Source organism: Lathamus discolor, chromosome Z (assembly GCF_037157495.1).
Source record: "Lathamus discolor isolate bLatDis1 chromosome Z, bLatDis1.hap1, whole genome shotgun sequence".
Classification (NCBI taxonomy): Eukaryota; Metazoa; Chordata; class Aves; order Psittaciformes; family Psittacidae; genus Lathamus; species Lathamus discolor.
In genome coordinates, this window is record NC_088909.1 from 89590884 (window position 1) to 89603291 (window position 12408).

The 12408-nt window shown below is 37.4% G+C and overlaps 1 protein-coding gene across 3 annotated transcripts in view; it reads right to left on the bottom strand.

The window, feature by feature from the left end:
- Positions 1-884: 884 nt before the first annotated feature.
- IPO11 (importin 11) overlaps positions 885-12408 on the bottom strand; it is a 100561-nt gene continuing 89037 nt past the window's right edge. For all 3 annotated transcript variants that reach the window (XM_065662527.1, XM_065662528.1, XM_065662526.1), the window contains 3 exons: positions 11585-11680; positions 8078-8162; positions 885-3908 (listed from right to left, as the gene is read on the bottom strand). In XM_065662527.1, coding sequence (XP_065518599.1) covers positions 3744-3908; positions 8078-8162; positions 11585-11680 — 346 coding nt within the window. In that variant the 3' untranslated portion in view covers positions 885-3743. The remainder of the gene's footprint in view (positions 3909-8077; positions 8163-11584; positions 11681-12408) is intronic.

Here is a 12408-nt window from a genome sequence, read left to right on the forward strand (position 1 = left end):
GGCAGGCCTGGCCCCACTAGAACAGGGTGGTCATGGGGGAACATGAATGCCTGTCACCTCCCAGCCCCCCGTGTATATGATACGCATCTGTCTACATGCACATTATATATACATGTACCTATATAGGGTTTTTTTTTTTTGTTTTACTTTCTAAATCTATAGCTTTTATCATAGTTAAGGTTATCAATCGTACTTCAGGGTTATCTAACCTTATCATACTTAAGGTTAACCAGCAGGCTGAGGAAGGGGATTCTCTCCCACTCCTCTACTCTGGTGAAACCCTACCTGCAGTCCTGCATCCAGCTCTGGGGCACCCTGCACAAGAGGGATGTGGACCTGCTTGAGAGTCCAGAGGAGGCCACAAAGATGCTCAGAGGGCTGGAGCACCTCTGCTATGAAGACAGGCTGAGAGAGCTGGGCTTGTTCAGACTGGAGAAGAGAAGGCTCAGGGGAGACCCTAGAGCAGCTTCCAGTGCCTAAAGTGGCTGACAAGAAACCTGGAGAGGGACTTTTTACAAGGGCATGAAGGGACAGGACAAGGGGGAATGGTTTTAATCTGACAAGAGATTTAAACTAAATACTAGCAAAATAAATCTCCCCGGTGAGGGTGCTGAGGCCCTGGCACAGGCTTCCCAAAGCAGCAGTGGCTGTCCCACCCCTAGCAGTGTTCAAGCCCAGGCTGGACTGGGCTTTGAGTAACCTGGTTTAGTGGAAGCTGTTCCTGCCCATGGTAAGGGGGGCTGGAACCAGATGACCTATGCGATACCGTCCAACCCAGCCCATTCTGTGATGACGTATCATACTTCAGGTTATCTAAAATTATCCCAGTAATCGTTTTGCATGAGACAAACAACCAGACTATCTAGTAGAATTAGAACACAGTGTGGACAAAATTACCTTTATTAGCAGAAAAAAAAATTTCAACAGCTGCCATGAGATTAAATATGTTAACACTTCAGGTAGGCCAAAGGTCTAAAAATGGTCATTTTATTGATACAACAAAATTAATTTTTTGAAGATGGAAGTAACAGAATTAGTCCTCTCAATTTCTTTCAGCACATACCTTCAAAGACATTTAACTCTTATCAAAGTTTGCTTTCCACTCTGCCCCTTCTGAAAGGTAAACTGATATAAATTGTTCAACTATGGAGTTCAACTATGCTGCAGAAAAAAAAAAATTAAAAAATCTCAATTTATTTTTTCTTTTCACTTGAAAAACAAAACTCAAACAGCAACAGGACCAAAGATTCTTCCTCACAGGAATTTCAGAAACTACACTTTACTGCTTCAGTGCCAGGCAATTTGTTGGGCTGGGTTTCCCTTCTTCTCCAAGACTCTTAAGTGAGAAATTTCAACAACAACGGATAATGCTTACTGCAGTCCTGATCCATAACCTTCCAGTGGAATATTAATCCTATGTATAAGAATTGAAAATATAAGGATATTAAATATAGGTTTTTCTGCTGGATTAAGCTGAAATTTCTTCACTTTCTCAGTACTACACTGCAGAGACGTGTTTTGCAGAATGCTGACAGTGGTTGTCATATAAGCAGTTCTATTGACAACTGTTTTCATCTTCCAAGATTAAAAGCTAAACACCTAGTGACAAATATAACTTGTTCCCTAATGCATAGGAAAATGAATACACTCGCTTATTCAGAGACATTACTCAGAAAGTTAACCACAATGTACTGTGCCCTTACTAGCCAAAAGCATGTCCATCACTCCTGACAAAACCCATGCCAGCGTTAGTTAACATGCACCAAAATAAGTTGCAGTCAACACTCCACCACATGAGGTAATGGGGGCTTGAGTATCTCTGAGAATGATGCAGCAGACACTGCGCAGGGAGCCCAGTCTCAGCCATGCAGCAGAAATCCAGAGCACTTCCTTTTGGCCAGGGCTGGACTACAGCAGGTAGGACCACCCCTCTCTGAAATGCCTTGGAGTGCCATTTGGCACTGCAAAAGTGATTTTACCGAATGGTGACAGAGCAGTACTGCTGAGGTTTTTATGTATGCCATGCAGTTGTGCTGTGCAGGGTCAAAGCTAGTGAGGCCCATCAGATCTGTGCCACTTTTACATGGAGAAAAAAGCTGAGGGTCTCTGTGGATTAACTATTCAACAAAAGCAATTTCAGTCACATGCTGCCAAATACTGTAGTTCACAACTGAAAGGACATGCATAGTCCCTTTCCTTGCAAGTATCAAATACAACCACCCAAAACTCTTACTTGTGAGAATTTACGTTGGTGGATGGATTGAGGAAATGACACTCAGATAACATACAAACAGTTGTAACAACTCTTCTAACAAAGCTCCTTACACCAAGGTAACAAGCAGGAAATTACAGCTATGAAACAACTTCTCCAGACAGATGCTGGCAGCTGTGTACAGGGAAGATTTTGCATTCAGAGGTGTAAGAGCCCCAGCAGCCTCTGCCACTGAAGTCAAAGAAGGATGCAACAGTCTGGCTTCCTCTAAAAGCAGAGGGAAAGTTTCAAACAAAATTACTCCCCATATGCTCAGTGAAGAAAAAGGCTCTGCTTTTTAAAAGCAGCTGGTAAGGTAATCAAAAGTATGCAAGTGTCTTTAAATAGCTGATCCCCTTGGGAGCAGAGGGGGGAAATCCCTTAGTGAAGCAAAAAAAATTCACTTCAATTTTAAAGATGGAAGATCAGAATTTAAAATAAAAATCCCAAAAAGGAAGAGAGCATTCTCTCACCCCTCTTATTCACAACAGCAAAAGACAAAGGAATATAGAAAGTAGTATCTTTACCCTGTCATTCCTGCAGCTGCCCAGGTAATAATTAAAACTCAAAGTGAGCCTCACGTTTGCAAACAATTACTTCAGTTGTGACCACCTGGGCTCGAACTTTTCAGTAACAAGTATCCACATGATATGCCATTGATGGAAAAAAAAAGCAAAGAATTGAGATACCAGAGAACTGCAATTTTAAGTACCCCAGGTATAGCCAAGTACTAATTGGAATTAATTACTCATCTACCTCCGTTAAGTTTCTCTGTGTTATGACAGCTAGAAGTGAGACAGAACTCAAGAGAACAACAAGTTTTTCATAACAGAAATCAAGAAACTGGTGATAAAATGAAAACACATCTTCAGACAGAGACATACATTGATATTCTCTAACACTTCTTCAAATACAATTAAAGCATTACAATCAAAGCTTCTTTTTCTCTGATACAACTCAAACAGGAATTAACATTCTGCTAAGAAGTAAAGTTTCTACTCACAGTCTTAACTACCTTTTCCCCATTCTTTCTGCTTGTATGGTGGTTCAATGTACAGCCAAGAAATTACAGTAGGAAGACAGTTATAGGTATACAGTATCAAGACAAGCAGCTCCTAATATTGAATTATATTGCTGGATTAATAGACACCTCTCATTAATATATATTACTAAGTTCTTTCAGACCTCTGACTTTATGACATAGCTTCGTGAACCAAAATCCAGTAACGGTACCAAAAAAGGTACTATTAGGACAGTATATACCATGTAGGTATCATGGAAGTGTTGCTTTGATGATATAACCATAAGTCCATTATTAAAAAATAACAAAGCATTATCAAAGTTAGCTGAATAGCAACAACAGAAATGTATTCATTTTTTAACACAAATTATTTTCAGCTTTCAGTAGGCTCTTCCATGCACGATGAAAGGCTAGAGTTCTTTCAAATTTCTGAAAGGAAAATTGCGCATACAAAATCTTGTTTCTGCTTATTTAGAAGCCTTGTAAAAATTCCTGTAGCTGTGCAACTATTTCTGTATCCACGGTTTCCATAAGTGCCTGAAAACCTTGTTCTCCCAGTAATTCCTGCTGTGCCTTCAGCTTCTCATAGATGAACTGCTGCAATGACACAGTGTGAACAGGGTCCTTCAATGCAAGCTGTGGAAAACACATAAGAGAAAAATATTTAAGAATGCACTAGAAGACACTCTTGAGACTTACTCGTCTCAAGACAGGCACTTCTTTTCTTTGTACTTAAGTGAGACATAAGAGGAAGAACTCCTGTAAAGCAAAGATCAAATTAATTATTATTAAAAGCAGGTATCCATCTAAAACTATTTCAAAAGCCTCAAATCATGGATCCAGTCTGCTGCAAGAGTTCACCCTTCTATGAGATGAAACAATTTCAAAAGCAGCTTTGTTAATTACTGCCAATTGAGTTTCCTATAACTCCTAAAAACCGCATGAGATGTTACCATAAGTACTTTGTAGAGATGGCATGAACTATGGTCAGTTATATTTTATTAGTAAGGAAACAAAACAAAAAATTGAACTAGTTTGAAATTATATGACAAACAAGTTAAACAGTCCATATTCATAAAGTACAGACACACTTCAGTTGTAGCACCTATACAACCTCATCAGTCCAGCTGGATTATGTAATTTTCATTCCGGCAGAGATGGATGGAATTAGATTGTGAAGTCAGAACAACTTGCTGTAAAATATCAACTTCAGGTAATTTCTCATTCTACTTTACCAACACAAATCAATCTAATCAGTAATTTCATATTTCAGAGTTTATCCAGCAGTGGGTCCACCTTGGAGCCAGCTGACACTGCCTCTACTGGACATGGGGGAAGCTTCTGGCAGCTTCACAACAGAAGCCACCCCGGTAGCTCCTCTGCTATCAAGATCTTGGCATGCAAACCCAGTACAAAAAAACCTGCTTAGTTTACTGCAACAAGCATGTGCATGACTAATGCTTGCTGCTAGAATTATCATCTAGTGTCTGGTGTCTGTAAGCCAAAATGGAATCCAGAGCCTTCACACTTAATTAAGGAGTTAAAACACTAAGTTGATTTCATTCAGATAGTCATGTCAAAAATATTTTGTGTAAATTAAAGGAGTTTCTTGCAACAATATTAAATTTGCCTTTCTTTCGCTCTGTATTTTTGGAATTTGTATTCAGAACAAACAAAACTCACAAAATAGCTTGATATAATTACTTCAACAATATCAGATGATCAGTTGCAGCGTTAGATGAATATGCCAGCAAAATAGTAAGTCTGGAAGAACAGTAAGTACTGTTCTTTACTGACTGTATTTTCATTATGAAAAATTCAAATAGCATCTGGTTTAAGATAAGACCCTTGAGAAGTTTTCAGATTATTCTATTTGCTTTTGGAGGTAAAAATCATCCTCTTGAAAACAGTCTCCAGCTTGCTAAGAGCTGAGCACCCAACATCAGTGCAGTACAGAACACAACAACAATATTAACACTAGTTACTTAGTCTGTAAACACTGAGTAAGGGGCCATATTTTTGAATGTAAGTTTGCATGCTGAGTTCCTAGGTGTGTGCACAGACTTTTTCTTTTATTTTCTTTTTTTAGCTTTAATGCTCCTGATTCCCATAAGAGCAACACACACCTATATACTAGTTAAAAAATAAATAAAGAAGTAAAACCTAGAAAATTCCAACAGTTTCTTAGTCAAAACAGCTACAGACAGGAAACAGAAGTTTGGCAAGGAAATACACATTACTGAAATGTGCTTTATGCTGCTCAGTGAAAACCTGATTTGAGTAGCTTTTGAATCTAGTTACTTTACAAATTGATCTTCAGACTGGATACTGGTGCCTACCTTGGGGCTGCACTGGAGAAACTTATCTTCCACCTCACTGGTTGTAAACAGCAGTTTGTATCAGAAAAGCAGTACAGAGGTTTTACAGAACAATCATTTCCCATTCTTCTAAACATCGCTTGGCCAGCATCAGTGGCATTCTGCAGAACTATCAGTTGTTTGAACTAGTATTTGATAGGTGGAACTCTTTCCTCAAAACCTTTATACAACACTACAGTCAAAATCACAGTTTTCGACAAATAATTTTAAGTTATTCTGTACTAAAACAGTGATCTAATCACTACAAGAGATAACAAGCCAATGGAATGGCACTAGAATTCACGAACAGGTAAATGACTAATAAAACTCAAAACAGCGTATATGGTTATATTTGAATTAATTTTTTGAAAGTATTTCCAGAAGTTGGAAGACTCTCTTCAGTCTAAGAATGGATATTTTGATACTGAAGAGGGAGAGAGAATCCTGGACACAAAATGATGTGTATTTACCACGACGGTTAGTATCTTGTGACTGTGATGCTCTGGGTAAGGCCAGAAAAATGATTCAAGGAGGGAATCTTACCTTTAAACAGTGACTGTAAAATGCAGCCAGACAATACAGATGACTCTGAATAGCAAAGGTTTTTAACAGTTTTTAGTGGGACTTGCATTAGATCTGTAGCTAAATTGCAGACTAAATGTGTAAGGAGAAACTGTAAGTAGTGCAGTATTACTTTTAGTAAACCACATTATCACATAAAACTTGATCATTTGGCTTATTATGCTCTAACTCATTTATTTACTTTCCGGAAGACACAGGATGACAATTCATCTACTTTCTTCCCATAATAAGGTAAAATAAAAAAACTCCCAAGGCTTTTACATTTACATGCAAGCATCATCTAAAATGTGTAGTAGCATGTATAATTCAAGATTAAGATCAGATTTTTATTAGAAGATACTTCATTTTTCTTTTCCAAAGTTTCAAACAAAAAGAATTAAAAAAAACCTTAACTCCCTTTCTGAACAATGATACTGGAGCTCTTAAAACATACATAAAGGGTACATTAAAGGTCAGCTGAGTTCTATACACTGTGCAATGCAAGGTCATGAATCACTCTCCTCCTGTTTACATTTTCCTCAGTATGTGTGCAATGAGACTAAAATATAGCAGTACTGGGAACATCAACTACATAAAATCACAAAGCACTGGTCTGGATAAAATTGTCTCTAGTAATTATAAGCTCTGCATTTATAATAAAGAAAGGTACCAATGACAGGATAAAGAGATAGATCAAAGAAAAATACCTAGGCCCTGTGCAAACATCAGGAAGCGATACTTAACATGGACCACATCACTGGCCTTAAAAGTTGCAAAGCATTATTACTTGGAAAAAGGGAATCCCATTTATTTTTTCAGTGTTGTTGTATGAGGTTTAATCTCTAAGCCATGATACAAGCTACTGGTTCAGTAGCAGAACACGTAATTGGGTAGAAACCTCTTGCAGGAATGAAGTGGGACAGGATACTAAAAACTTTACGGCAAATCACAGATTCTCTTTAGGTCATTCTTGATTTTGCTCTTCTCACTTCAAATATTCAAATACCTGGACTAGTGGGAGGTGTCCCCCTGCTTGTGGCAGGAGGGTGGAATTAGATGAGTTCCCCCCAACCCAAATCATTCTAGGATTCTATGATATATTATCAAAAGCCACCCAAACTCTTTACATTCCTACTTTATTTCTTCTTGTAGAAGCAGAAATCTGTCCACAAGTACTCTTTTGGATACATGTAGGTCAGTTAAATGAAATGCATGACAAGGCTACACACATCTAATCAATCACCTGATCCCACGTTCTGCAACTACTTAGTGCCAAGCAGTTCAGACTCCGTTTTATTCCACAGCATTTGCACACTGCAGTTTTCTGTGTGAGGAACCATTTTCCCTGAACTCTTACAAAAATAACCTGAATTATGAATCATTCTCAAATTAGGGTGGATGAAAATAGCACAACTGCATGGTACCTATCCATAAATCTTCACCTAAATCAATGGTCCTTATTAGGTGTTCTTTACATTAGAAAATGGTTCTATGCAAGCATATGGATCAATAGCTGTCCACGTAAAACACAAACCAATGTAATAAAAGATGGTTTTAAATGTGAGAAAATTTGGCCTGCCATGACAGTTTCATCTTAGAGTGTTAGCTCTCTATGTTTTTTAAAAAAACCTGTTCATAGTGTCACTATAGTGTCCATATTTTATAAGCAAATGATGTTTATTTTGGCAATATTTTCGAAGACTCAAAAGGAAGGCAGAAGCATAACTGTTGTGGCTGCAAAATATATCATGAGACAATATTCCTTTTTGATTCAAGAGATTAATTTTCCAAGAACAACAGATGAACCAAATCCAAAGGCAAAGAACCTGGTCTGCCAAGTGAATCACATAATCAATTGTATGATTTAATAAAATATCTAAAACTTACCAGCTTTTTCCTTTTGTCTTGTTCTGTGGGAGGTTCCTCATCATCTGTAACTTTGGGCTGTTCAAAATGAGCCATCAACATGCAGCTAAGAATGGGAACAAAAATAGTTTTAACATACATCATCATTAAAAATTATTTTAAAGCATATTAAAAACACAGGACAGATACAAGGGAGTTTGATAAAAGTCAGGCAATCTGTTAGCAAGTACTTTTTTGCTGAGAACAGTACATCTAAAGAAGTCTGAATCCATGACTTAGGTTACCTACACCCATGTAACAACCTCAGTTATCACCATACTTTAGCTCAAGATATGGCTTGAAAATGCATTTCTGTACAGAAAAAAAACAGGCTATGTATGTTAAAAAAAAAAAAATATACAGAAAACCCCACTGCTCCTAACCACAGCTTCCCAAGTTTTCCATGGAAGTGCTAGACAAGTACTCTATACCCTATCAACATGAAAATCAAAGTGACATCCTATCAACATGAAAATCAAAGTGACACATATGCAAACTAGCAAAGATTTCTCACTGCATTCATATTTTCCTTTGAGTTCTTTAAAAAAAGGACCAGAAAACAAAAGATAGTCACTGCTATTGGATCTAGACACTACAACATGTGCAAGACATTGAACAATAATCTTTTGAGTGGACAAAAATGAGTTATTTTCTGTATTCATTTATTTATAGTTTTTTCTAGGCAAATAAAGCAAAACTTTGAACTTCTTGGGTTTTTCTACCCTCAACTGGTAGGTATCAACACACACAAGTAATAGTTATATACAAACTATTTTCTTTGTAACAAATAAAACCAGAAAATATGAAAAAAAAAAATAGTCAGAGGTCTTTCTGTCTCTTGAAACAACTTGAATGCACTTTAAAAAGACATTGGTGAAAGCTATCCTATGGTAAATAAGCTTTCAATTCACTTTACATTCTTTACATTGAAAGAATACATAAACATTCCACCACTTTACCAAACTTTTCCTAGAAAATTTGCTTTAAAAACCAAATTGTTTGAAAAAAATCACTCAGGCAACAACAACCTACCAATGTGTAGTAGGTATGTTTTATAGCAGGAAGGACACAATCCACATATAATAAAGCACCTAGACAGATGCACTTTATTGCTTATTTTCAGCCCTGTACTACTGTGCAATTTTAACTGCTGCATTCCAATAGCAGGTGAAATGTTCCTGCAGTCCAGTTTAATAACTTGTTATAAAATTACCTAAATGAAAAAAAGTTGTGATTTTACGTGAAAGTGTTCAGACTTACTCTGTTTACATATTTTCTATTAACTTGTGTTTACAGCTAAAACACCACGGCAGAATGGTCAATCAATGCTAACACAGAAGACACTTTCAACAGAGGGATTATTTCAAAATAATACAGCAAATCTCACATCTCCTTCTCTCATAAGCAGCATGATTTCTTGCAACTCAGCTTATTGACAAGGAGATAAAAATGTCAATTGACAAAACTTTCAAGATTGAATTAACTTTTTCAGACCTTTATATTTTAGGTACCAGAAACATTAATTGAAAAAAAAAACCATACAGGTATGGAAGGAAAAAAAAAAAAAGGAAGAAAAAGAAAAAAAGATTATAAAATTGGAAAAAAAGCATGAACATCGGTGAGGCAAGACTAGAGCAATGGAATGCTCTCCTTTACAGAAAACCTGAGGTCTGTAAAGCTTTCTTGTAGTTATCACTAGAATGCAAAATATATATTCAGAAATACTCTTCCAAAATCCCATTGCTCTAACTACAACAGTTTCTTTAAATTTCCAATTTAAAGATGTTCCTGGTCAGCCAAAACTGTAATTTAATTTATTTTCCCCGTACATACTTACCCTCATTCATCTTTTACTGGTTGCAGTTCTATATTAATTAATCTTGAGATTTCTATGCTAAATATGAATGTTGATTTAGTCTCTGCACTACAGTAATTAGGTATTACACAATCAGTAGAGTACACAGGTTTTTTTCTGAACCAGTTTGGGTTCAAATCATTCTTCTTCAACCTGGAGAGCCTGCATTGCACACACAGCTCCAGATGAGTGCTTTCACTTTACTTTCAGATGGTGTCAAAATAGATAACCCAAATGTCAGAATCTTTCAAACAGCCCATTCATTATCTGTCAACAGAAATATGTCCTTGGTTCAGTGTGCCTATATTTTATAAAGCAAAAACAATGTCCAAAGTTCAGAAAAGTGCAGTGAGGAATTCTACAAGCCTTCAAGCTTAACATATGAAATGAACTAGGACAAAGTTTTATTTATTTCCCCGTGCGAACACTTTTCAACATGTGCTGGCAAAGCAACACGTTTAGAAATAGAAGCGATTATGTAACCTTGTTTCCGATAGTAAATAGAACACAGTGCCAAAGCACATCCCCAGACTTTAGAATTACATCTTCTATACTGAGAGTTGAGACCAGGGTTGGGAGTAGTGGAGGTGGAAGTACTTTTTCAAGCAATCCTTGGGCATAGCTCAGGCTCAGCTTTATGGGGACCATTCCCCTTGCGCACTTGCATGCATACCACGTGTTTTAAGAGGAGGAAAACTTAATAGATTGCATGCAGGCTGTTCTGTGCCAGCTGGCTTCAGTGCCAGCAAACATGTCCTTATGCAATTAATTAATTAGCTCAGATACAGTCTGTTCCATCACCAGGTAATCATCTGAAAGTTAGAAAAAGATTGATTCTTTGCATCTGGTAAATACTGTTACTAGAATATAGTGTCTGTAGGGCCATCTTGCAGAGTGACTGCTTTTAATATCTTACAATTCTCCATCATTCTAAAACTATGTAATGACTGCAGAGAAAACACAGCATTAACAGATAAATCATAACTACTCAGTTTTGTTTTTTTTTTTACTCTTCCAGCTTTGATGGAATACCACCAGTAACCCAGGGTCAGCAGGAGATGAATGAGTACAGTGCTGGAAGGCAGAGCACTCTCAGAACCCCTGACACTGCCCTCCTGGCACAAACGCTTGGCTCTGGACTTGAGTGTGGCAGCAGGTGTGTTAAGCAAAGCAACAGAAGGGGTGAACTGCCCTTGTAGGATAGATTTTTAAGCTCTCCAGGTTGTGAAGTAGTGTATGCTAGGTCCACTCAGTGAGGCTGATGCATTTGGGAAAAGATCTTTGTGAAACTCCATGTATCACACTGAAAGAAAATCCGAGCTACCACCCTACTGACATACAAGCTTGTTGGACTGTAATTTTAGATTTAATAGTCAAGTGATCAAAAGGCAAATCTTAGCATATGAACATTTTAAGACACCACTGACTGTCGTTTTAAGCCTTTCCCTTCCTCATTACAATTATTGTTCGTTACGACCAAAAACTTCCTCTTTCAATAAAACACTCACTCTTGTGAAAACAGAACTCTTACAAACATGTTTTAACTGCCTACAGATTTTTCCAGTCAAAATGCTGCATATGAAAGAGTGCTACTACTGTTAAACCCACAAAAATTAATTAGATTTTTCACTTACTCTTTGTATGTTCCTGCTTCAGCATCTTCAGTCATAACATCATGCAGCCCTTCTACTGAAATGTTGATGATACCGCAAAATTTATCTTGGATAACACTGCAAAAGAGCAAAATTTATCTTGGATAACACTGGACGAGAGCAGGAAAATGACTTAGCTAAAGGAGCTAAACAGGAAATTTGCTCAGCAACTGTAAAGCACATTTACTAAGCAGCATTTTCATTGCTAACTGCTTAGCTGAGCACGCTATCAAGCAGCTGATTCAATTTATTTTTTTTTAATTGCACAAAGACTTCAGAAATATGCAAACCACATTATTTTTGAATAAAATAAAACCTTATGTTCTGCTTTTAAGAACCTGGAAATAATTGCAAATGGAATAAAAGAAAAAATACATTAGTATAGGACTCAAGAACCAAGTGGGGTAGGACATACTCCTGCTAGCTGGGAAGACACAGTACTGGCTTCTATTCCTAACACATTTACACATTTTCTCACATCACTATTCAATGCAAAATCTACACACAAACCCTTGAGTGAAGGGCAGCTTGTAAAGACGGTAGACTCCCCTACTGTTTTCTCCACCCAGCCTTACCGGTATTTCTTCACCCTCCTAGGCAGCTGAATGATTCCTCACAGAGGCTGACAAATACCTGAACCCAGTTCTGCACAAACACCACTTCCCTGATTTTAGAGAGAAAAACAGTGTAGGATTTCTTTGCTTCAACACAGGCATCCCCTGCCATTTGAAACACTAGGCTAACTATGCTATTTAAGAGAGATGCAATGGACTGGTAGGTAGCACCTGGGACTTGAAACAGGTAAG